Here is a 26037-nt window from a genome sequence, read left to right as displayed (position 1 = left end):
CGTTGTGCTTGCATGCCAGGCAGTGTTGATCGGATTGATGTTCCCCGGCCGGGAGCAACGATGTCGAAATGCAGCAGCGTTCGATAGTGCATGTTCGGTGATTTTTGATGCTGGCAATGCACCTGTCCAGATGATGCATTGACTGTCACATCAGCAAGTTGCTTCGAAGGTGATCCGATATGGGTGCAAAGAGATGAAAGTCCTGACAATGTGAGTACTGCAGCTACGGGCGAGCATATATATCGCTATCCATGTCCCCTAAACCTGCTCAATCGAACTCGTTCTCTCTCTACTGGGTCAAGACAACCTTGGCACCCGTCCACGAACGCCACGGCATTGGCTATGCTTTCGTTTCGATTCGTTCTGGTCTTCTTTGGCCTTGCCTCTGCCTTTCCTACCATCGACCCAGCATCTGAGAAACATTCCGAAATCAAACGGCAGCTCGGTCTCCCAATCAATTCATTGTCACTACCTGGATCTCTCATTCCACCTGTCCCGGGTCTAACAGAGCTCATCAACAACGTCGCTCCACCGTTACCTATCCTTCAGATACCCACGCCACCATTACCGTGAGTCTAAATGTCCATTGAAGTGCAAGGTGTGATAAGATCTTTACTGATATTGTCTATCTACTTCCTACAGAAATCCAGGATATGTCGGGAGTAACATCCGGCCGCGCAAATTTGGCTTTTTCTGGACCTGTGCAGGTGACAACAAGGCAAGACATATATGAGCTTCTTACGATCTAAGCCATCTTAGACTGACCTACCTCAAAGCATGCAGACTTTCTCGCTTCATTCAGTCTGGATGATGACACGTTCGGGACCCTTTTGCGTGTCGTTGAGGTATTGTAAAAGCTGCTAAAACTAGATGTCGAACATGAGAGCTGATCGATTCTTGCCGTAACAGGTTCCTTCCTCTGGGTAAGGTGAAATCCTCCTGGAGCAAATTCGACCTGTCGAGAATGACTGACGTTGCTATATCTTAGAAACAATCCACACCACAGCGGTGTCTCTACCGACGGAAAAGTTCTTTGGGGCGGAGGCCTCCTCAGCCTTTTAAAGACTCAAGACACGGGCTTCTACTTCGATGTATCCGATCCGTACGAGCCGAAGTTCTGGAAGAGTGATCGAGCTCTGCTTGCCTCGATCGCCGACGAGATCGTTGCAAAACCTGATGGAGGCTTCTTCATTACGTATATGGGAAGCTTGGTCGGGACATCACCCGGTCGACTTATCGAGACTGACGCCTCGTATAATATCATACATGAATGGCCGGAAGACCTCGACGGAACCTTGAATATTCTCGGGGAGCAGTTCTCGCCTCATGGTCTCAGCATCGATTTCAATCGTGATCTGATGCTGACTTCAGACTTCGTGATACCTGTGACAGTGCTGAAGCCCTCGCTGACTGGTACGTATACTGCTTGTCCTTGGGAGTCGACCGTGAACCTAATCCTTGTCTGCAGGAATCGTGAAGGCCAATACCCTTCGACTTTGGAACTTGGCCACTCGCAAGATCATCAACACCATCACTATCCCGGACGGTGGCGGTATTCAAGATGTCAAGGTGCATTCCATGTACATCATCTGAATGTTCTTGGAGCTGACTCTCACAGTTCATTCCCGGCAACCCTGAGGCTGCTGCAATTGCCACAGCCGTGCATTTAGGTCAAGTCTGGATCATTTACCCTTACCGAACAGATGAGAAGGGAAAGCCGGGTCTTACTCGTATGCTGTACGACTTTGGCATGCCTGATACCACGGCGGTCTATTCCACACTCTCGAAGGACGGACGATTCGCATACTGTAAGTATGGACATCTTGTCACAGTTCAAACACAGCTGATCTGGTTAAAAGTCACTTTCACCACTGCTAACCACGTCGCGGCTTTGGATATTACGAACCTGGACCACCCAATTCGTCTTGACAACCCTTGGGAGAAACAGCCCCTCATCGGTCCTCACTACCTCAAGCTAACTCCTGATGAGCGTGCGCTTGTAGTCACGTAAGGTCCCCATCTTCCGTTTTGGTCTAGAGGTCGGGGCTGACCAGATTGGTAGAGACTACTTCGTGCAGACGAACGGACTTGGTATTATCGATACTCCAGCAGACTTCAAAGTCCAGTACATCGATATTCTACCAAATGGTGGCTTGGTGAGTATTCCAAAAATGATTTGAATGATACCAGAATGCTAATCGAGCTAGCACTTCAATCGTACCATCGATTTCCAGAGCATATTTCCCCAGTATGGCGGCGCCAAGCCACATTCATCTGTGATTTTCGACTTATCAGATCCATGGCATCCGAGGTGGTACTAAAGAAGGAGTCTGGGTAGATACGAATGTCAGGAGCACTGCCCGCGCCATTGGGCATAGCATATTGTCTTTACCAGTACATATAAGATGATTTCGGCAGAAGTATAATGTTTAATGTTTAATTAATACTTAACCTTTGTCCTTTCTCATGTGGTCACTACGCCGAATTTCTTACAATGCGGCTGAGGCTTTGACAGAGAGCATTGACATCGTGCTAGACCTCTGGGTACACGTCACTACAAGAATGGTCAGCTTCAGTGGACTACATGTAATACGTGATTATGACAGGCACTCACACTCTTCGTAGAAGTGGCATCTGGATTTGAAAATGGCACTGGTTAGCAAGCGCTCGACGACGAAGACTGGCGTGCATGGATTTGTTCGCACCTGCTCGCGGATTCTCTTAAGCTTATTGAAATCAATCTCTGCCAGAATGACCTCAGGCTCGTCCTTCTTTTCGCCCCCGAGCTCAGCAACCACCTCACCCCACGGATCAATGACAACGCTGTGCCCGTAACTAATGCGCTTCTCACTGTGCGCACCAACTTGTGCCGCAGCTATTACATAGCATTCGCACTCAATTGCTCTTGCACGTAGAAGCGATAGCCAATGAGCCTTTCCCGTTGGCACAGTGAAAGCAGAGGGATAGAGTAGGATATCAGCATGCTGGCGTTTCAAGGCCAGCGCGATTTCTGGAAACCTCAAGTCGAAGCATATCATACAACCGATCTTGCCCACTGGACTGGGGAAAGGTGGCAGAATCTCGTTCCCTGGCTCAATTATCTTGGACTCTTTCATGATCGGGCCATCTTTCATCTCGAGATCGAAAAGATGGACTTTCTGGTATCGTTGACTTATCTCTCCGTGCTCATCAATCCAGATTAGAGTGTTCTTGATGCGCTTGCTGTTTGGGTCATCGCTTGGCTCATGAATACCGACTGAGATTGGCAATTTGTGCTTCTTAGCATCTTCTTGCAGTCCGAGAACAAACTCCGACTTGCTGACTGGTTTGCACAAAGAGATGGTCTCAGTCTGGTCGCGACCAATGTAATCACTAGCCTCAGGAAGGAACACAGCCTAGACGGAGTGAATGAGCCTGCAAATCTCTCTCCTGGATCGATGCAGGAAGGTCACCTTCGCTCCAGCAGCCTTCGCCTTCTCTATCACCACACGGCATTGAGCAAGATTGTGCGAGAAATTCTGTGTGCTCGTAATTTGACCAATTGCCTGGCAAATATCAATATACAAGACATCAACCGTATGTGCTGAGTCTTACAGCGAGCGCCATCTTAGTCTGCGCTTTGCGGATCACCATGTCGATTAGATGTGCAGTTGCACGAGAGTCGTTGAGTACATGTAGTTTGTGGTTGCCAGCCGCATCGTCTGACGAGCCTCAGGCACCGCGGGAACGCCCGCGGGCCTTTCCCGCGGGCCAAAGCACACTACGGAAATCCTCGACTTCAAACCCTCGCTTCTTCCTTCATCACCACACGACAACGCGCTTCCAGACCGGCAGTGCAGTGCAGCACAAGTCATCGGGAGCGCGTGTGTGTGCGGACTCTGTCCCGTAGCAACAAAGCGTGCTCCGCCTTGGTATGTCACCGTCCCTCCCCCCCCCCCCCGGACCTGGCCGCCACAAGGATGCTATTCCACGAACAATCCAATACCTACTTTCCGTGAAGGAGACATTTCAAAAGCTCTAGAATTACACTGAGACCTGGCGACGAAGCACAATCACACCCGGGCATGCGTAATTTTGCACTGGCTAACCGCCCGCTTCTTACAGGTTTGATCTGACGCGTTGCCATCGCGCTGTACCCGCCTCCTACCACCCTCCATGTTCAAATATCAAAGGTCAGTCACCCAGTCACGAAGACGTTACCCCATCTCCTTCCGCTCCAGTGATGATACCTTGACAACGAATTGGCATTCCTCGATCGGAATTTACCATGTCGATCCTGTCATTAAATAGTTTCAGCCTTGTCTGATCTGCTAGCACTTCTGCATTCTCATTGCCCTCCTGTGAATCGCCGGACGACCACTGACAGCCATACAGGTATTATTCCCCCCACTTTCTTCCATACTTCGCATGATGAGCCCTACCACGCAACGGGCGGACAGACTGCGGTCGGCGGCCAGCATTCATCACAGCGAGGCTTTACAACCCTCGTGGATGCTTGGTCAAAGGCTTGCTTGTTGAGAAAGCGTCGACTGACTTCAGCATCATCTGCTTGCTCGAGTGCTATTGCTTGCCATGTGGACATCGCTGACTGTCCGCAGGTATGACTTTCTCCAGCTTCACATATTACCCGAACTCTGCAATGATGAATACTATTCACACTGTTTGAACCTTTCTACGTCTAACGAACGGGATTGGTTGTGAACGCACAACACTGAAAATTCTGATTTAATGAGGTACGACTACCTCCGAGAAATGACCTGTAGAACTTTTGCTAACAGCTTGCAGCCTGAATGCAGACTTCCGAATTCTCTCAGACAAATGCGCAACCTGCTTCGAGTACATCGCTAACAACTATTCTGAGCAGGTAACATCTCTGGACAATGTTGATTTCAGCTCCCTGCTTTGGGTAAGTATCCCTTCATGCCGTCTCGCCCTGACGGAGGATGTTCACTTTCGACGCGGATCAAGGTGTACGTCTTAGAAGTTCGTACATCTCCTATGAAGCTCTCCAAATCAAAATCTCTGACGTTTCCGATTCACGATCTTTTCTTGCTTCCCACGGTGGCTCCCATACTGATTCGTGCTCGCCTTAGTGGTGGCCCTTTACGGGTTTGGCCCAACACGCGCGGGAATAATTGGTACCTTGTGATTGCAACCATCTTAGTTCCACAGAAACAAGCAATGAAGAAATAATAGGTTCTCATCGTGCTTCACTGCCGATCTTTGCATCCATCCTACCCACCAAGTCTGCCTGATGAATCTGGGGTTCGCGACTTTCTCGGTTGCGTCCATATATGCAAGAAATCGACATGTGTACGAATGCAAAGTTCTGCTCACGAATGGGTTCTCAATGAGCAATAACGCAGGCCAAGCTCTCATGCCGCGCCATCGAGGTGTTCTCTTCCAAGCATCGGGCCAGTCTCTCTGCACCGTGATGGCACAGGCACTTTCATCCACTGTCACGGTGCTCTTGCTGGCTAATGATCACACCGACCGCAGGCAACAACACAGCCAGAAGACACAGCTAACGGGCGAGAAAGGAAGCACGTGCGCCTGTGTATGGATTTGGGTCGGAAGAGAGAAAGGTTGGGGAGCACGGAACGTGTGCTTGACTTTGGACGTGCCCTGTGGCAAGAGGGCGCACGCTGATTGGCGCATGCGCGAAGCGGGCACTTCCAGTCCTGCGAGCTGCGAGCTCGTCGAATGTCGAATGATGGCACGCGACACTAGGAACGTGCCTCTGCTGTCTGGCAGCGCCCTCTCCCCTCTCCCCTCTTACCCTCACCCTCGCCCTCGCCCTCGCCCTCGCCCTCGCCCTCGCCCTCGCCATGCTCCAAGTCCGCCAGCTTCTCAAGCTGTGCCTGCAGCCGCATCCTCGGCAGCCTGCTGCTATCGTCGTTTATTAGCATTCGCTGCCCCCACCTCTGAACCGCCCATCGTGACTTCCTACGCCCAAGCCATATTCCACGCCCGAAGGCCTGCGCCAGACGCTGTCCCGTCCGCATGGCCAGCCTTGTCAATCATGCCTCGACCCAATCCACCGCCCACTCCGGGCTCGTCGAGCGACCTCCGTGGTAAAGAGGGCACAGCGGCCGTGTCAACCTTCAACCTGCCGCCCACCGCATACCAAGAACAGGCGGATCGAGCGGGCACGAGTTCGGCCACGCCTTCTGCCAATGCCTCCGACTCTTCATATCGCCCTGTGTCCCCTGGCCTGCCCGCAGACACTCCTCGAAAGAGACCTTTATCCCACCAAGTTCCGCTGATTACCAAAGATGATTTCGCCTTGCCTCCACCGCCCACTAGATCCCGCAAGATTATACAGATGAAGCCAAGGGAGAGCGATGTGCACGAGAGATCTGCGGTCTCTGTAGCATCTCCGCCCGCGAATCGGAAAAGCGGCGCACAAACGGGTAGCAAGAGGAAGCAGACCGGTTCTGGCCAGACGGCGGCAGGGCGTAAAATTGCACGCAAGACGGCACATAGCTTGATCGAGCGTAGACGAAGGTCGAAGATGAACGAGGAATTCGCCGTGCTGAAGGATATGGTTCCTGCATGCAGAGGCCAGGAAATGCACAAGCTTGCCATTCTGCAGGTATGGCTTTCGAGACATTGACAGTCATGCAGCTCTAATGTATTCGCAGGCGAGCATAGAATATTTGCGATATTTGGAGCAATGCGTGGCAGATCTGCAGGCGAAGAAGCCATCACCGCAGCCGCAGCCTCCGACACGCCGAAGAGAGGTAGAAGAGCAAGCTGCTGATGAGGATGATGATGAAGAAATGGCGGACGACGTGGGCGAGACTGAAGAAGGCACATCTACACCGGCTACATCGACTTTGGAGAAATCTGGATCATTGATATCGCTGCCTTCGCTCTCACAAATCACCACGACAACCACCACCTCACCATCCATCTTCTCCGTCGGCACTGGAGGCCGACACTACTCCATCTCCTCAGCAGCCTCGTCCTACAGCCCCTACTTCCATTCGAATCAGGCTTCGCCAGCATTTGGTCCTCAGCTTCATCACGTCTCAACGGCGCCCTCATTCAATAATGTGTTTGGTCTTGGTTCCCCTGCTCTCAAGCCTCTCGACAGCGCAGGTCACTTGCGGCAGATCGCTGAGGGAGCAACTGAGCTGAGCGAAAAGCATGGGCATTCGCAAGCACAGAGGCTGGCAATAAAAGGACGAAGTGATGAAAATGAGCATCAAATGGATCAGGAAGCCACTGCGGCGCTTTTGATGCTCAATCACGATCGACGAAGCTGGAAAGCTGCCAATGCGCCCCGTGAGGAGGGTGCATACAGCCGATCCAGTGGCATGAGTGTTCGAGATCTTCTTGTAACAGACCACGAGAATCGGCATTGGTAGGCAGAGAACATATAATTGGTGGGAGGCGTTTGTGCCGTCGTCTGTTTTATCTGTGTTGATCATAGGACAATGTGATACCCTACGGCCAATCGGCACACGGAAAGGAGGACTGTTGGATTATGTTGGGTAATGAGTCACGGCTTATACAAAAGTACATGTAGCATTGTTCTGCAGCGGTCACGATCTTCATTGAAAATGATTGCATTCCTACATCCGCTCATTTGAAATGCTTCTACGAATTTGATCTGGACCAAGCACTCACTGCTCATCCATCACTCATTAAGATTCTTCTGCGCCGTGAAAACATCGCCCCGATCAAACATATCAACCAAAACCACATTCGGCGGACGATCCCATTCCTGCATACACAAATCCGCCTGCGCCCCAATACTCCCCTCTCCCGTAGCAGCATTCGTCTGGAGATTCTGCTCGGGATGTGGGATCGTGGCTCTAAAAAAAATCCGTATTTATCGTATGATTTATAATATATATTCTGCCCTTAGTAGATTGGCCTTTCGGACGATCGAGATCACACTGTGCGAATTTGGGATCTTTGTTGCCGTAAGGGGTTTCGAAGAAATGTATAAATTCCGAGAGGATATAGGGGACTTTGGAATCGTCGGTCATGCTGTCCATGGAGATGATGAGGCGTTTGTTATCGGAGATTAGGTTTCCGTAGGTTGGCCATTGGTTCATGGGGATTTGGGAGGGAGATGTTGGTGGGATGTAGGCGAGGGAGTGGAGGCCGGTGGATTTCAATATGGAGTCGAATTCGGACATGGGGCGGAGGTCTTGATCTGGAGGTGAATTGGTGGTTTAGCAGGTTCTTCTGCGCTTCGAGAGCTGCTGAGGCGTGGACTTACTTGTTAAGAGCATTGTGACGACATCGTTTGGATGGGAGTCCAGTCATTTCTTGACTGTCGATAGGTAGTCCTCCAAACTTCCTGCGTAGAGCAATTCGCAGTTGGTGTGGCACATCGAGAGCTCGTCGGCGTCGTCTCGCTTCTGCGTCTTGTTGTCATTGCCACCATCCTTATTCAACTGCAAGACACGGGGATTGCCCATATGGGTTTGAGCTTGTATGAACCGGATTCCAGCGTCCAATTGCTCAGTGACTGTCTTCTCTTGATTCATCCTTGGATCGAGGAAATTGCCGACGAACGCCGAATTGCTGTAAGAGATGAAATTTAGTAAATGTCTCGAAAGCAAACAGAGTATCACTGCTCGTACTGAGTGCCAATCAAGGAGACGTTGCTATATCGGCGATCACAGAACGCGGCGTTGCCGATGCAGATCTGTTGTCGTTGGACATGGCGCATCGTTGAAGCTGACGTGACGGCCGTAGCAATTGCTAGAATGTTCAATAGACATATCATGGCTTCGGTGAGGTCGCGAGGCTGCGAGAGATCTCCTAGATGCTGTAATGCTGTATGAAAGGAATAATCGGTCACAACAAATTTTTGTGACACATTCGGATGGGAACTTTTAGTGAATGTGAAGACAAACACTGAAGGGCATTGGGTTGCCACTTTGAAAGTGAATTCCGATGCAGTGAACAGGAGAGCTTGGATACTCTTGCGTTTCTGCGCAACTATCTGTATTCTCAGTGGTGCGGATGTTTCACAGCCAGAGGGATTGCGGAGTTGGTGAGAATCCAATAGCTGCCTCCCACACGAAGCTGCTCAAGCCTTGTTTGGTGATTTGTTGGAAAGCCGACGAGTACCTGAGCGGTTCATCGGCACACACTCGGTTCTCAATGGACACCTGGTCTTCCGAATTTCGGCTTGAGCGGTAAGCTGTAGTTCTTGCATAGTCGAATCTCGCAATAGGCACTGCATGCATCTTCCAACAGCATGCCGTGCGTCACATATCGATGGTCCAAGGATCGCATGATCTGCAGCGCGAAGTCTTGGCGAATCTCCTGGGTCATGAAGAGACTTGTTCAGGATCGAAATATTACATCGATTGCGCTGGATGCTCTCAGTCTTGCGTGGCGTGTCATTAGCAGATGCGCGACTACTCTGCAATCATTCGCTCGAACGTTCTTGCGGCTGTTTCGTGATTGCGACATTTGCTGTCTCAGATAATGCTTCGGCCATCTGCGGTGATCAGAAGAGCGCAGTACCGTATGCTTGGCTCCCCGATTTTGATGTTTTCCATTGTCTCGATGAGCACATTCACCTTTTCCAGTAGTAGATCAAGCCGCGCAGCTAGAACAGTCCCTGTGGACTTTGTAATGGAGTTTGAACCCTGTGCAAAGCTGCTCAAACGTGCAGCAGAGCAGATCCAGAGCACAGTCCGCAGCGGGTGAAAGCCGCAGTGCGAGTCAAATGCAGGTGCATGTGCTCATGAGGGAAGACCGCCACGATTTCCAAATCCAAATCCGCCCCGTCCGCTTTGATCTGGGCCACGAGGCTGTCGAAGTGGTTGATCCTCTTTGACGGTGCTATTCAGCTCCCTCTTGGGCGCCAATCTCCTGCTCATGTCGTCTGGGTCGAAGAGCTTGTTGTCCGCACCAGGCTGTCGAGCGGGTGAATGCTCAGCAGGAGAATGCGGCTGGCTCCTGCGACTGGGGGTCTTGCCTCCTCTTCCGCGTCGATTATCTCGAGCTTGCGAGCTTTCTCTGGAATTGGACGCTGGTGACTGACTGTTCGAGCCCATGATTCTTTCCCTCGCCTCTGCGTATCGACGCTCCTTCTCGGCGCGCTCTATCTTTGCCTTACGCTGGCGCTCTTCAAAGTCGCTCTCGCGCACCTTCCGTCGCTCTTCCTCGCTGTCTTCTTCATCTTGCAGATTGAGCTTTGCGATTCCCTCGGCAGTATTTTTCTTTGCGATGGTGGGCGGCTTTCGCGCCAGCAGCGTGACGGGCTGCTTGAATTCCTGCTTGAGTGGTACAACACCCTGGGTTTCGAGCCAGTGGAACCTGTCGGGATTGTCTGCTGAGTCCCAGAGCTGCTTCTGCTGCTCGACATGCTGTGCTCGTCGCTCGGCCTTGGTCAGCTTGGGAGCAGGCTCGGGTTTCGCGGGCTCGGCTGGCTTCTTTTCACAATCACATGTCAGCCATTAGATGTAAAGCGGAACACAGTAGTATTGTATCAAGAGGAGGGATTAGAGGCACGAAGGTCGAGACGCACATCTGCCAGAGTCTCCCAGTCATCTTCCCACGCATCCGGCACAGGCACTCGGCCTTTGCCGCTCATTCCTCCAGCGCACAGCGCGAGCCGCCGCTACTACTGAGAGAATGAGTATGGGAGGGTGTTGGCTTGGCCTTTCACGCACTCGAGAATAGAGAGAAGTGGTGGTGACATTGGTTGGACGTGGTCGGGCCAAGTCGAACAAGGTCGCTCGCGAAATAATTGCGGCTTGAAGCTTGCCTGCCAACCTGCCCCGCAGTCGTCTCATCTCCTGCCACACAACCTGCATTCCATCTACCCGTGCTGCTTCCTATGTCTCTGGCAGCACACTTCTGAGCGCTCTGCATCTCCGAGGGCCAGCTGTGATACGCTTCTGAGAAGCACAATTATATGCAGCAGAGTTCAGCACATCACTCTGTGCGCCGTTGACCGTAAGAGGCTAACAAGGTCTATTGATGAAGATGGCAATGGCGCATGTCCTCCAGAGTCCACACATTAGGCGCAGACATGATTCCAGTCTTTTTTGTCATCTTTCGCACATATGGAGATCAACGTGTCTAGTGAGAGCTAAGGTGCTGTCTATAGTATGCCAACGTCGGTGGATCGTACAACTTGGCGACTACCTATTTGCGAGCCAGACGGTGGAGCTCCGAACGTGGTTCAGCTCCTTCCCCACGGTACGAGATGACAAGAGCTTTGGAATGATGGCGTGAATACTGATGGGATGATTTTTCTAGGCATTGGATTCGACCGCAGCTACTGGGACAATCCATTCCACAACTACAACTACTCCTACGTCAATGTCGCCGTTGATCAGTACAAGTTTGCGACATGCTCGGAAGCATGGAAAAGTCATGTAAATGTTACGCCAGTCAACGCTCTCAGAGCCTAGGAAATGGTATGATAATGCAGTCCACAATCCATTGGTGAAACTATTTGCTAGGCCCCATTTAAAGTCCTATATCAGCGTCCGAGCGCCTGACCCACCGTAGACTAGGGCCGTAGACCGTGAAGAGCGGCGGTCGGCGAAGATTGTATACGCTTCCGCTCCGGCGCGTCTACGCGTACCGCTTTGTTTAGGCTATTGTTTTCTGCCTCGCTATCGCCCTTCTAGCAAGTATTCCGCTATCGTTTCTATCTCTTCTAATAGCGCGTTATTACTTAATTATGCCTTTAATCTCTTCTAATACTATATTAATTGCTAATTACCTCGGAGGTACTAGGGATAGCGATATACTCGCGTCGTAGGCTTAGGGTAACTTCGCGCTTAGTATAGATTGCGACGATAGCGTAGTTAGAATCGCTAACTTATTAATAGAAAAGAAAGAAGGGGACGATTTAGTCGATTCTAGTAATAAAAACGCGTTAGATTCCTTAAACTACCGCCGCCCTCGCAAGTCTCGAGTTCTAGTAAAGCTCGAGTTATACTACGCGTCCTTACTATATATCGATAACCTACGCTAATAGCGCGAACGAGCTATTCTTTACGGCTTCGACAACTCGTTTAAAGTACTAGCAAAACAATAGTATACGCTATTACTATATATTAATAATATATAGATAGATAGATAGATATTTCATTTGCCTATTATAGTGCCTTTCGGCCTATATAGGTCTGTTTCTATGTATTGTTTTAGGTAGGAAACTAACTTAGTTAGTAAAAACCTCCCTCCTATCCTATTTATAAGTGTTAATCTTCCTCGTTTCCTTGTTTTCCTTCCTCTAGGGTATACTAGTATTATAGTTGTTACCCTCTAACTACCTTATCTGCTGCCTTATCCTTCTTTCCCCCTCTTCTTCCCTCCTTCTTATCTACTCCTTAGTTTCCCTTACTAGTACGAATTGTTATATAAATCCCTGTTTAATAATCTACTTTACTATCCTCTTTAGGTCTTCTTTGCTCTAGATTAGCTTATCGTATTCCCTTTCTATTGCTTTTAGTCTCTAATTACTTCTACCTTCTAACTATTAAGGGCAGACTAGCAGTATATACTTAGGGTTCTAAGATTAGTAGCTATATTAGTAAGCCCTACTTTCAATTCCTAGGACGTTTCTTCTAAATAGGTAAGATCTAAGTCTAATGTGTTTAGATCTAATTTAGATAGCTAGGCTTGCCTCGGCCCTATTTAGGTCCTTATAGAGCTAGTAGTTGTATTAACTAAATTTGATTAGTGCTTTTAGGGTTTCTAGTCTAACTTGTGTTTTGTTCTATTCCTACTCCTATAGGTATCTAGCAATTAATTCTACTAGGCTTTGTTTCTCTCCCTTTAGCTTATCTTCCTTTAGCCTTATATTTAGTCCCTAAAGCTCTTTCTCTAGCATTTCTCTTATTAAGACTCTATATTGCTCTAGGTCTTTAACCTTCTAGGGAGTTATTTATAGTCTGTCTCGCCTCCTAGTCCTAATGTACTAGGCTTTTATCTTGTCTAGTGCCTTTTGGATAGTCTGTTAGGCTAGGTATTCTATTGTCTTTACTATATATTAGTGTCTTAGTCCCTTAAAGTATTGTTTAACTAGTAGGATCCCTAATTCTATTTCTACTACCCTTGTTAGTATAGTTTTATATGCTCCTAGGATTTTCTTTAGGCTTTAGGTTTAGGACCTACTAACTAGTTGCTTAATCCTCTTTAGTGTTTTCTCCTAGGCTGTCTATATCTATACTCTATATAGTATTGCTAGCTTAACAATTGCTTTATATATAACTTTGGCTTTCTCGAATATAGCCCCCTATATAGAGGCTATAAGCCTATTAATAGATTGTATATTAGCATCTGCCCTCTACTTTGCCTTCTTTACTTATAGTCCCTAATTTAGTTTTGGATCTAGCTAGATCCCTAGTACCCTAAGCTCTGCTAATAGTTGGGTTTTAAAGCCTTAGATAGTAATCGATTGCTTTATATTGTAGGTTGATTTAGCCTTACTAAAGTAGATAAGCTAGTACTTTTCTAGGGCGAATTTTGCTCTATATCTCCTTACCTATTTTTTATACTCCTAGTGCTTCTCTTCTAGGATCTTACAGTTGGTTTCTATTGTCTTAGACTAGGCTAGGATGTTTGTGTTATCTATAAACCCTAATGCTAATGTGTTTTTTGATTCTAGGAGTAGGAGTAGGTCTACTATAAAGATAAGGAAGAGGATTAGGGAGAGTATTAATCCTTAAGGGATTCCCTTTTTAGTTAGTATTAGATCTAATTTAAATTTGCCTAGAATAAGCTATATTAATCTTTCCTATAGGAAGGACTAGATAAATTGGACTATCTAGTTTAGTATAGCTTTCTATTTAAGTATATATAGGAGCCTTTTATAGGAGATATTGTTAAAGGCTCCTAAGATATTAAGGGAGAGGAGGGTTACTACCTAGTTTTAACTATAGTGCTAGATATACTTAATCTGTTCTATAATTAGTTCTATAGCTATTAGTATTGACCTCTTCTTTCTTCCTCCTATCTAGCCTTTAGGAAGGATGTTCCTTTCCTCGGTAAAGGTTGTTAGCCTTTTAGCGACAATTTTTTCTAGCACCTTGCCTATTGTATTAAGTAGGGCTATTAGTCTATAGGCCTTAAGCTGTATATAGTCTTCCTTCTAGGGCTTCCTTAGCACTACTATTAGGGACTTCCTAAATAGTCTTAGGTAGTGTCCTAGTGCTAGGCTTTGTAAAAAAATATTGGCTAGTACTAGGGCTAGCCCCTTCCTATATGCTTTTAGAAGTTTATTGTAGATCTTGTCTTCTCCTAGTGCCTTATTGCCTAGAATTTTCTTTAGGATCCTTTTAATAGTTTCGGGTTTAACCTAGGTGTCTCTTAGTATACCTAGTAGTAGAGTCTCTTATTCTTTCTCCTTTATATCTAATAGGTCTGCTTATACTTTTCTATAAAAGAAGTGTTAGCCTAGGGCTCTTACTTTCCCTTCTATTATAGTCTACATTTGTCCTTATTAGTCCCTAATATCCGGGAATTGTAGTAGCATATCCTTATCCTATTTAGGTCTCCTTACCTATTTAGCTATCCTCTATATCTCCTCTAGTTTCTTTGTAATTATTCCTATTATAGATCTCTATTCTTGTATCTTATCTTTCTTAATCTAGATCTTCTTTTCCTAGCAGGCTTTATTATAGTTGTCCTATACTTCCTAGATATAGGTTTGTATCTACTACCTCCTAGCCTTCCTTACTGCTTTAACCTTCCTTATATACTTACTAGTCTAGTATAGTTGCTAGTATAGTAAATATTTCTTTGCTAGGGTATGCTTTCTAGCTACCTGTTTTAGGATTCCTATTAGTTCTTCTACTGCCTTATTAATGTCCTCTAGCCTTAGTAGGTACTTTGTTAAGAGTTCCTCTAGTTTTAGGTCCCTTTCTAGTTCCTCCCTAATCCTACCCTATTAGGTACCTTTCTAGTTAAGCTTCTCCTCTAGTTCCCTTTCCTAATTAGCTTAGATATTTAGCTTAATCTATACCGGGAAGTGGTCTAATAATTCTTCTAGTTCCTAGTTGACCCTGTATCTTGTAATCCTGTTCCTAATCTAATATAATACAAAGTATAGGTCTAGTATGCTACTGCTTCCTCTTACCTCCTAAGTAATTAGTCTCTTTAGGGTAACAATTTCTATTCCTTCCCTCTCTAATATGTTAATTAGTCTTCCTGCTAGGAAGTAGTAAGCTAGGGTAAAGTCTAAGCCCTAGAGGGGGTAGTAGAGGTTGAAATCCCTAAGTAGGATTTAGTAGGTATTCCCCTAGATAACTCTAGGTAGTCTTTCTAAGGTTTTTAGTTAGGTACTGCTTCTTAAGTCTAGTAGTAGGTTGTATATATAGTAGACTTAGAGTGTACCTTAGGATGTCTCTACTTAAACTAATATTAGGTCCCTATCCTCCTATAGTATAGCCTGCTAGGTTTCTATATCTATCTCCTTGCTAATATAGATATATATCCTTAGGGCTCCCTAGTTATAGATAATTAGGTAGTATCTTAAGTCTTTAACTGTTGCTAGTCTCTTTATATATAGGTTGAGCTAGGGCTCTTAGATTGCAATAATATAATGTTCTTTTAGGTTTAGTGCTTGAAGGAAGCTCCTCTATACCTTGTCTTTACTCTTATTAACATTGTACTATATAATGTTCAGTAATATTGCAATGTTTATTAGGTTTTATCTATATTATTTCCCTATAAGTTTTCCTTTAGTCTTCCCTTACTTTAGACTAACATTTGACTAAGCTTTATCTACCCTACTTCCTTTCCTATAATATTAAGGTATCTTAGTCTCCCTAGTTGCTAGTGACTCTCTTATGCTAGTAAGGCCCTAAATATGAACCTATTATCCTGTCTAGACCTCTTTTATAGCACTTAGCTAGGTTGCTTCTATACCTAGCTGCCCTAGCTTATTATATATCTTTTTAGTGTGTTGATTCTAGCTTCCTTTGCCTTCCTAGCTACCTATATTCTTACTAGGTATTCCTTCGCCTAAGAGGGGTGTCTTTTAGTGCAGTATGTATATCTTGCTTCTCCCTTGTATACTTTGTATTCTTTGACCTAGTAATCCCCTATATAATAGGAGTAGGTATTAGTTGTCTTTATATACTTAGCTACTAAGTGTCTATAGTGTTGACATTTGAAGCACTGCATTATCCTATAGTTGCTTCTATATATCTCTGTTTCTAATCTTTTAAAGTCCTAGAACAACCCCTAGTCTAGTACTATATTAGCTTGCTCTATACTCCCTACCTAGATAATTAGGGAAGACTGTTTCTTAGTCTCTTCGATTTTCCTTTTGATCTATACTACTTTTGTGATCTTTAGGCCTAGGTATATAGCTTGGTTTTGTCTCTATAGGCTCTTAATATCCTGTTCTTCCTTAAAGCTTCTTATTATACTATAGGCTATAATTATAAATTGCTATTAGGAGACCTTTGCTGTTTTCCCTATCTTAGTTGTCTATTCTTTTTATATTTCTAGCTTCTTTTTATCCTACTCTTATACTATAAACAGCTTAATTACCCCTTTACCTTCGTTCCTAGCCCTAATTACCTCTTTAACTGTAATTCTTTCTACAATCTCTTTCCCTATAAGTCCTTAGATTTCCTTTTGCTCCTATAGGTCCGTAATATAGACTCTAACTACTGTCCTCGGGGGTTTTAGCGCCTCCTAACTAGCTACTGCTGCCTAGGTACGGTAGTTTAGGCTTATCTCCTATTGTTTCTTCGTAATCTTTGCTACGACTGTATTAGCTACCTTTATAATTACGTAGCTTGCCTAGTTATAGATTGCTTTCAGTCCTCTAAGGAGTTCTAAGATTATTATCCTATATGCCCTCTTAGGGGTTCTTCTATCTTCCGCCTTTAGTACCTCCTCTGCCCTAGTATATAGTGCTTTCTATTTGTCCTCCCTTCCTTCTTAACTGTCTTCCCTTCGTCTCTGATTGTTCGCTGCCATTTTCCTCTTCCTATTCTGCTCTTATAGTAATCTATTTAATAATATATAGGTAAAGAATATAGACTACGTCGAGAAGAGTAGATTAGAAATAACGCGTTATATATACCGCTTTCGTAAGCAACTATACTAGAAGTCGGATAAGACTAAAGGGCGTAGTTTGCGGCCGTTTAATAAGAAGATTAAGCGCGCGTAGGGTTGTCCTGTTTCTATAAAGGTCTATACTATATATAGCGAAGATAAGACTACTAGCGAGTAAGAGATTATCGCGTATCGAGTTTAGCGTATAAGTCGCAAGGATTACTCGGACTACTACTAGCTAGATAACTTCGACCTCTTCTACTAGTATAGCGCATTATTAACTACCGTAGGGCACGAGGTATACTATAGATATAAGCCGAGTGCGGTATAGAAGACGTTAAAGGCTTAGTACGACCTAGCGGCGAATGCGCTATTTAAGGCCGCCGGCGGCAATTTTATAATAAAATACGACGTATTAAATTCTAGTCGCGCCTTCCGGAAGGCATATAAGGATAGAAGGCTCGGCGGCGCGTCGCTAGTATAGCAAACATAGAAAGAAGATATATACGAGTAGTATTAATAAGGTTAGTTAATCTTATTGTTATTATTAAGTTAGACGTAGAGTTAGAAGAAGAGCTATGCGGGCCGTCGCGGCCGCGCATCCGGACTCTGTTAGGACTAAAGAGGTTATACGTAATTAGTATATAACTAGGCTCGAGTAAAGCTAGGGTCTCGATGCCTTAGGTAGGGCTTAGCGCTTAGCGTTAGGCTAACTAGCCTGCCTTCCTCCCTCTCCTCTTAGATCTCTATCGAATACTACCTATACCTACTACTACCCTATCTACCTGCTAATATACCCTTCTTATATAGTATTCGATCCACCCTTTAAGGGCAGCAGCTAGATAGTCCTTATTTTAAGCTTTTAGCGGTATAGCTACGAAAACTATCGATTTAACTATATTGCGCCTAAAGGACGGGACCTATACGTACTATTCTACTAAGAACAACCGTACCAACTATTAAGCAAGGCCTTCTATACGGCCTATTACACTAAGTTAAGCATATTAGACCGATACTCGCTAATTCCGCTATATCCGCACCTTAGGGGCTAACAATATATTATTAGTACTACCCCTTATTATAATAGCTAGCTTATTACGAAACAACAATCGCGGCGCCGCTAGTAGCGCTAGCAACGACAATACTAGTAGCATAGTGCCTACTAAAGTGCCTACTAAAGTGCCTACTAGAGCACCTACTAAAGTGCCTCCTACTAAAGAGCCTGCTAGAGAGCCTACTAAAGAAGAACCTATAGTTCTAGGTAACGACCTAGAGTTGCCTATTAACGACATTCTTAATAATATTATCAATCGACGATATAGCTAACTAGCCTTTAGCCCTTAACTATTAGGGAGACTTTAAGAAGCTACTTAAAACAGGCTTACTGCCCTACGTTAAGAATAATAGCTAAAGGATAATCTCCTCGAGCTCCGTCGCCTTTAGGAAGCCCCGATAACTAAACTAATAGCGGGACCTTCTTTACTACCTATCTAAAAGAAGGATGCTAAACTTAAGGACTATATCGTGTTTAATAGCTCTAGTCGAAAGCAGTACAACGACTACATTCGTAACTATAAACTCAACTAGCGCAATGCACTAAGAGCGCTACTAGACGACTATTCCTTAGTCGTACACGCTATATAGTATATTAATAGCGATCTAAAGCGCATATAGGATAACTATTTCGACTCCCTCGACGACTAGACTACTATTTAGTAGCAGACCTATAAAACTATTATACTAGATACCCTTAGAAACCCTATACTAAGGCAACAACATGCTTAGGACCTGTATCTTCGAGCTAAATAGAAGACTAATTAATCGGCTCGCTTATTTAAAGCCTATTTAAAGACCCTCGAGGATAACCTTCCGCCTAAGACTAATTCTATATAGATCTCGGAAATACGCCTAAAACTTAGATAGGAACTTATCCTCGAATTGGACCGTCGCCGTATATTCGAATAAGCTAACCTAATACGCATTTAATTTATAGTCGAAGTAGAAACAGCCGAACGAGCTGTCTAGCTCTAATAACGACTAGAATCGAGGATCCGGCTAGCTAGTACTAACCGTAGCAACCGCGGTAGCCGCGGAGGAAACTAAGGTTCCTACTATAACAACAATGCTAATAATAGGAACAGTAATAATAACCGTAGAAGAGGCCGTAGCCGCTAGCTATATAGAGGAGGCTGCGATAGGAGCCGTAGAAGGGGCTCGTATCCCTATAATGCTAACCGCTCGACTAACAATAGCAGTAATAATAGCTATAGCAACAATCTCCCGACCGGATTGAAGTGCTTTAATTGTAATAGCACTAGCTATCTACTAGGCTAATGCGACAAACCTAAGGACTAGGCCCGAATTAACCGTACTTCCGCTAAGTATAGGAAACACCTTTTAGCCGCTAATGCTACCCTAGTCGGCTCTTTTAATTAGTCGAAAAAAGAGTAAGCGCCGCACTAACTGTTAGCCTTGTACGGCGTAAGACTATCGACATTGTACTAGCTATTATACGTACCTGTCTTATATCTAGGCCCGATACTAACTATAAGGCAAAGGTTATACTAGACCCCGGAAATTTAGTTAGCGCCCTTATTAGCTATCGCCTAGCTAAGCAATTAGACCTTCGACAACTGCCGAGGACTAACCTACCAACCCTTGCTTAGTTTAATAACGCTCGGCACTTGACCTATAGAGCCTACTATATTCCTATAGTTCTAAAAGACGACCTCGGAAATGAACGCCTACTAAACTTCACTACCTACGCGGTAGATATAGATAGCCTCCTATCCGACATTGTTATTAGCAACCCTATTCTTAAGTACTATGCTATAGTTATAGACTTAGGCAGTTAACAATAGCGATTTAGAATCGCTAGGAAAGAGGACATTAAACACATTAATATTAGCGAGTGCCCTAACGATATTAGGGTCCTGTTTATTAGCAACCTAATACCTGCCTTAGCTAATCCGACTACCGACCTGCTCGGTAGTAATAACGATAAACCTGTGCCCCCTAATAATCCTAATTAGCTTGCTCGCATACTAGAGCCTATCCGAGAGACCTACATTAATGTATTTAAACACTACCTAGCATCGATATTGCCTATATTCAAAGAGACGGATTATAAGATTAATATTATAGAGGGCAAGGAGGTTCCCTTTAGTCCCCTCTACAACCTTAGTAAGCGAGAGCTTGCTATATTACGTAAGTACCTAGAGGAAAACCTAGCTAATAGTCGAATTAGGTATAGTAACAGCCCTGCTAGTGTACCTATTCTGTTTATGCTAAAGAAGGATAGTAGCCTACGCCTATATATCGACTATCGCGGGCTTAATACTGTTACTATTAAAGACCGCTATCTACTCCCTCTTATTAATAAGACCCTCGATCGCCTTTCTAGGGCTTACTACTACACTATACTAGACATTAAGGATGCGTACTATCGTATCTGTATTCGTAAGGGTAACGAATGGAAAACAGCCTTCCGTACTTGCTATAGCTATTTCGAATACTTAGTTATGCTATTTAGCCTAGCTAATGCCCCTACAACATTCTAGTCCTACATTAATCGAGCCCTTTTAGGCCTATTAGACTATCTCTGTATAGTTTACCTAGATGACATCCTAGTTTATATATATTTACCTAATATTGCAGAACACTAGGCTGTAGTACGTAAGGTCCTCGACCGCCTACGAGCCTATAGCCTATATTGCAAGCCTTCTAAATGCACCTTTGCTGCTAAAGAGGTGTCCTTCCTTAGCTTCCTCGTATCAACCGAGGGTGTTAAGGCTAATCCTAATCGGATCAAAACAATTACTAAATAGCCTGTTCCTACGTCTATTAAAGAGCTTTAATTATTCCTCGGTTTCGCTAACTTCTACCGCCGGTTTATTAAGGGCTATTCGAGGTACGTAATGCTATTAACTAAGCTTACTAAAACTAAGGCCAATCTATCTAGGGAGTTTAGATAGACTAACAAGACACAAGCCGCTTTTAACGGCCTAAAGAAACGATTTACTAAAGTCCCCTTATTGTACTATTTCGTACTAAGTAAGCAGATCCGAATTGAGACTAACGCTTTACAGTTCGCTATATTAGCTATTATATTACAATAGGCTAATAACACCTATTAGTACCCGATTGCCTTCTTCTTAAGGAAGATAATTAATGCTAAACGTCGCTACGAGACCTACGAGCAAGAGCTCCTAGCTATTGTCGAGGCCTTTAAGCATTAGAGGCACTACCTCGATAGGGCTTAATATACAATACAGGTCTATATAGACTATAACAACCTCCGTAGCATTACTAAGGTTACTAGGGTTATAGGTCGACAGGCTAGATAGGCCGTCTACCTCGCCGGGTTTAATTTTAATGTATTACACCGGCTAGGTATAAGTAACCCTGCCGATAGCCTATCGAGGCGACCTAATTACGATAGCGAGACCTAATACATTAATTCTTTATTTCTAACCCTATAGTATAAGATTGCTATAGCCCGTATTGTTAACGAGCAAGCGTAGGATAAGCGGACTTCCGGACTCCGCGGCGGCAACAAATACTATAGCGGAGTCGTCGTTCTTCTAGTATGCGTTAGAAAGGACGTAGATCGCTCGAGCTATAATAACTCGATTGAAGATATTGCTATCTATAGTAATAGCGATAGCACTATAGAAGAGGTTATAGTAGTTCCGGCTACTAGTGCTATTAGATGTATATAATACGTACCTCGTTTAATAGCGAGGGTGCTATTAAATAACCTTACAAATAGGGATAGTTAATCGTTTATAGATGAGCTATTACGTGCTTAGCAGAGGGACGCCTTTGCTGTCGAGCGTATTAATAGGCTTGTAAGTAGACGGGCGACTCGATCTAGTAAGAGTAATAGTTAGTCGATCGACGACAAAGGTTACTTAAAGTTTAAAGGCAGATACTATATCCCCGCTAAACAATCGATTAGACAAGAGCTTTTAAAGAGGCACTATAATAGTAAACTCGCTAGTTACTATAGTATAGAGAGGTCGCACGAGTTACTATCGCGCACATACTACTAGCTAAATAGTAAGCGGTATATAAAGGAGTATATACAGACCTATGCAGTATACTAGCGAGTCAAAGCACTAAAGCACTTACCATTTAGCGAGTTGTCTTTACTCCCTGTTCCAAAGAAGCCTTTTATAGAGCTTATAATAGACTTTATTATAGGTCTTCCCCCTACTAAGCGAAGGGGAAGCAAAGACGTCTTTAACGCTATACTAGTTATTATAGACCGATTTACTAAGGGTGCTCGTTACATTCTTGCTCGAAAGGATTGGACTACTATTAATATAGCTAAAGCCCTATAGAACAATATCTTCTACAGCTATTAGGGGACCCCTAAGGGGATAGTCTCCGATAGGGGCTCGATATTCACATCGCACTATTAGAGCGAATTATACCTACAGCTAAGACTAAAGCATCGGCTATTAACAGCCTTCTATCTATAGACTAACGGTTAAATAGAGAGGCAAAATGCTACGCTATAGCAGTACCTGCGTAGCTATATTAATAAAGACCCTAATAGATAGGTTAACCTTCTACAACTAGCCGAATTCGTATACAATAATAGTGTGCATTCATTAACTAAGGTCTTACCCTATATAGCTATAATAGGCCAGAACGCTGCTATACTATAAGACCCCCTATCGCTCGAGGCCGAGCGTAAGGAAAGGGAAGCGCGTTAAGTACCCGAAACACTAGCGGCTATTAAGAGGGTTTAGAAGATGCGAGAAATCTATACTAAGATAGCCGAGAAGTTAACAAAGGCTTAAGAGTACTAAAAGACCTACTACGACAAACACTATACGCTAAGGACCTTTAAACAAGGCGATATAGTTATACTAAGCACTAAGAACCTCCGCATCCGCAAGCACCTATTACCTAACGGCAAAACAAGGCCTAAGCTCGCACTAAGATACATTAGTCTATTCCGCATTCGAGAAGTTAAGGGCTCCTCCGTATAGGCCTATTAGTTATAGCTTCCTCCTTATTACACTATCTATAACACCTTCTATATATCCCTCCTTAAGCTATATTACCTACGCGAGGGGGATAAAGCCCCTACTAAACACGAAGATATACTAGCGGATAGTAAAGAGCTATAGTCTATAGAACGTATTCTAAAGCACCGGACTAGGTAAGGCAAGAAGGAGTACCTATTGAGATAGCAAGGCTATTCACCTAAATAGGACTTATAGGAAGCTAAAGGTTCCTTTAAGGACATAACTAAGTTGTTAGATAAGTATTAGACTAGTATAAAGAACAAGAAGAAGGCTAAGGGCCTATAATGTCGCCTAGGAATAATACTACCCCCGGGGTGCTATTAGCTAACTAATTAGAAACAAGCAATTGTTAGCAACAAAGGATAATAAGACTATACTAGGCGCGCTACGACGCGTTAATTAATTAATCGCATGCTCTTTTAAGGGCTCTACCTCTTTACTAATGCGCCCTATAAGGCCCTTCTCCTAGTATTTAAGTCCCCCTCTTATTCCTTTATTCTATTAAGACCTAAGGCCTAGGCGGTCGATAGAGGCGGCGCGCGCGCGTAGGCGAATAGTATCGGTAATAATAATAGTAACGACGGCGTTACGCTTACGCTAAAGGGCGACACAGCCGGCGCGGCTATATTAGTAACGGTATTGCGGAGTATGTTATTAGTCGACGAAGGAAATCGAAAGTAAGGTAAAGTTAGCGCTAAGACGACTAGCGCCGCTATTATTAATATTACTTGCTATTATTACTGTACCTACGGATATAACCTTACCTATACTACGAGCCTAAGGCACCTTTAATTAAAACTTTGATTAAAACTTTAAGCCGCCTAAAAGATTAAGCGACTAATAGACTAACTAAGGGCAAAACTATAGAGCTAAGCTAGCCGGGGTCGATCTTGCGGATAATAGGTTACTCCTCGATCTATCTAACCCTTTAAGCGAGGCGAACCTCTACTACTGCACTTATAATAGCCTTTACCTATAGAAACTAGAAGAACTAAGTTTTTTGAAAAGATATAATTAGTTAATACTTGAAGGCTACCAAACCTAACTAATTAGGGCTAGTAAAACTACGGAAGTAAATAATGGCCCTCGTAACAATAAGAATAACTCTCGGAACGGACAAACCCTCGGAAGCGGATATTGCTAGGTCTTTTAAGAGTAGACGCAAAGAACTCGGTACGACATTACTTAGAACGGAGGTAGGGCTACAATACCTCGTACGTCTACCTATTATAGTAGGGAAGACGCGCTCGTATTGTAATTAGTCGATAGTCTCTAATTCTTATAGTTATATATTACTTTATTATATATAAGGATAGCGCAGTTAGAGTTAGACATTGTGTTGTATTAGAGGTAAGGTTTAATATAGTTATATAATCGGTAATTGCGTATTCAATTTAGCGCGGACTAAGAAGCTTGCTAAACCTACTAAGTTAGTAGCAACAGAGGTTGAGAATAGAATATAGACCGGCTACGAGGGCGCGGCCTTTAAAAGGGAAGCGTATATTAGGACTAAAGAGGTTATACGTAATTAGCATATAACTAGGCTCGAGTGAAGCTAGGGTCTCGATGCCTTAGGCAGGGCTTAGCGCTTAGCGTTAGGCTAACTAGCCTACCTTCCTCCCTCTCCTCTTAGATCTCTATCGAATACTACCTGTACCTACTACCACCCTATCTACCTGCTAACATACCCTTCTTATAGACTCCGATTAACTAATAGATCGACTTAGAATCTAGCCTAACTTATCCCCTCGACTAAGGAAGATATTAGACTAAATAGAAGACTAAAAAAGCTAGAATAGTAAAGAATCTCTATACTTTAAAGTTCTTCGCTTAAAACGGAAGCGCCGTAGAGCCTTAGCTTCGAGCTAATTAAGAATTTTAGAAGCTACGGCAATATCTCGGTCCGGCTTCTAGCGCGCCTTAGCAAGCCCGAACCCTAAATCTTAGATTTCGCTAGATTCTTGTTTGTTTTAATTCTAGTTTTTTATTATAACAACTGCTAATACATTATTATAAAAGGGCTATTTTCCGAAAACATAGAAGCCGTACGCTAAATTAATAAAGAGACTACCTACGGCGTCGTATATACGAGCAAAACTAGTATAGAACTACTTAAAGCCTATTACACGATCGCGTTTATAAACGCGACGTATAAGACTAATTACCTAGGTTAGTTCCTTTATACTATTATAGTAAAGGATAAATATAGCATTTCTCGTATAGCGGCATATATGCTTTTACCTACTAACGACGGCGATATTATAGCGGAGTTTTTACGCACTATAAGTAGGTAGACAGGCGGTATTTAGATACCTAAATTCCTCCTTATAGACGACTCGGCCGCCGAGCGACGCGCAGTCCGAATAGCGTTTCTAACGACAATATACCTACTATACTATATTCACGTTTAGCGCACTATCGATAGACGCTTTAGTACGAAGATCTGCTAAGAGATACGTAAACACCTTCGCGCCGCCGTTGTCTATTACTACTCGCTCGAAGGCGCGAAAGAATTACTCTAAGCCGCTATCGATAGCCTCCCTCGAAACAGCGACTACGACTCTAACTATATATATTTAGTACAAGACTTCGGCAGCGATATTCGCCTTTAGGCTAACTATTATCGCGTCTATAATATACCTACTATTATTGGACAATATAAGGATACGAATATAAACGAGAGCTTCTACGTATATATTAAAATAGACGGCAATAAGTTACTAATAGCGGCGGACTTCTTACTAAAGGGCGTCGCTATTTATACGATATAGGAAGGCGAGTTGCGAGAGCTTCGCTCGGAAATCGTAGGCAAGCGATAGGTATTAAATATATATCTACTCGCGCGCGGCGACGACGAGGAGCTCCGAATATAGCTTCTACGCCTGCCGTAGCCTATTTAACGCAAGATTAGTACTAAGATTAATCGCGTTCTCGACAAATCCGTATACTACGACCCGAAGCCGTTATCGAGTAAGGTAGTAGGTAC

The 26037-nt window shown here is 44.3% G+C and overlaps 6 protein-coding genes across 6 annotated transcripts; 3 read left to right on the top strand and 3 right to left on the bottom strand.

Annotated features, from left to right (window-relative positions):
* Nucleotides 1–342: 342 nt before the first annotated feature.
* Nucleotides 343–2449, top strand: MYCFIDRAFT_149542 (uncharacterized protein; the record flags this gene model as incomplete). Its single annotated transcript, XM_007923597.1, has 10 exons — nt 343–569; nt 643–718; nt 777–845; nt 910–923; nt 989–1413; nt 1469–1569; nt 1619–1808; nt 1860–2007; nt 2063–2156; nt 2208–2449. 10 exons carry the CDS (start codon nt 343–345, stop codon nt 2319–2321), a joined length of 1458 nt encoding a protein of 485 aa, XP_007921788.1. The 3' UTR covers nt 2322–2449.
* Nucleotides 2450–2532: 83 nt separating this feature from the next.
* MYCFIDRAFT_185429 (uncharacterized protein) lies at nt 2533–3606 on the bottom strand (the record flags this gene model as incomplete). The annotated part of the gene is made up of 5 exons (XM_007923596.1): nt 2533–2554; nt 2615–2634; nt 2706–3395; nt 3453–3545; nt 3595–3606. The coding sequence occupies 5 exons, from the start codon at nt 3604–3606 to the stop codon at nt 2533–2535; spliced, it is 837 nt and encodes a 278-aa protein (XP_007921787.1).
* A 2691-nt stretch (nt 3607–6297) lies between these two features.
* Nucleotides 6298–7561, top strand: MYCFIDRAFT_209944 (uncharacterized protein). The gene is made up of 2 exons (XM_007923595.1): nt 6298–6595; nt 6645–7561. The coding sequence occupies exons 1-2, from the start codon at nt 6326–6328 to the stop codon at nt 7371–7373; spliced, it is 999 nt and encodes a 332-aa protein (XP_007921786.1). The 5' UTR covers nt 6298–6325; the 3' UTR covers nt 7374–7561.
* Nucleotides 7562–7645: 84 nt separating this feature from the next.
* Nucleotides 7646–8692, bottom strand: MYCFIDRAFT_185427 (uncharacterized protein; the record flags this gene model as incomplete). The annotated part of the gene is made up of 4 exons (XM_007923594.1): nt 7646–7823; nt 7909–8170; nt 8315–8544; nt 8604–8692. The coding sequence occupies 4 exons, from the start codon at nt 8690–8692 to the stop codon at nt 7646–7648; spliced, it is 759 nt and encodes a 252-aa protein (XP_007921785.1).
* Nucleotides 8693–9719: 1027 nt separating this feature from the next.
* On the bottom strand, nt 9720–10573 carry MYCFIDRAFT_192995 (uncharacterized protein; the record flags this gene model as incomplete). Its single annotated transcript, XM_007923593.1, has 2 exons — nt 9720–10412; nt 10508–10573. The coding sequence occupies 2 exons, from the start codon at nt 10571–10573 to the stop codon at nt 9720–9722; spliced, it is 759 nt and encodes a 252-aa protein (XP_007921784.1).
* A 41-nt stretch (nt 10574–10614) lies between these two features.
* MYCFIDRAFT_170510 (uncharacterized protein) lies at nt 10615–11499 on the top strand (the record flags this gene model as incomplete). The annotated part of the gene is made up of 10 exons (XM_007923592.1): nt 10615–10628; nt 10658–10807; nt 10845–10869; nt 10909–10931; nt 10969–10993; nt 11025–11067; nt 11093–11216; nt 11264–11323; nt 11350–11433; nt 11475–11499. 10 exons carry the CDS (start codon nt 10615–10617, stop codon nt 11497–11499), a joined length of 573 nt encoding a protein of 190 aa, XP_007921783.1.
* Between the last annotated feature and the right edge of the window lie 14538 nt (nt 11500–26037).

Source organism: Pseudocercospora fijiensis (genome assembly GCF_000340215.1).
Source record: "Pseudocercospora fijiensis CIRAD86 unplaced genomic scaffold MYCFIscaffold_1, whole genome shotgun sequence".
Lineage (NCBI taxonomy): Eukaryota > Fungi > Ascomycota > Dothideomycetes > Mycosphaerellales > Mycosphaerellaceae > Pseudocercospora > Pseudocercospora fijiensis.
Note: the sequence above shows the minus strand (reverse complement) of the source record. Positions and strands in the feature narration are given on the sequence as shown.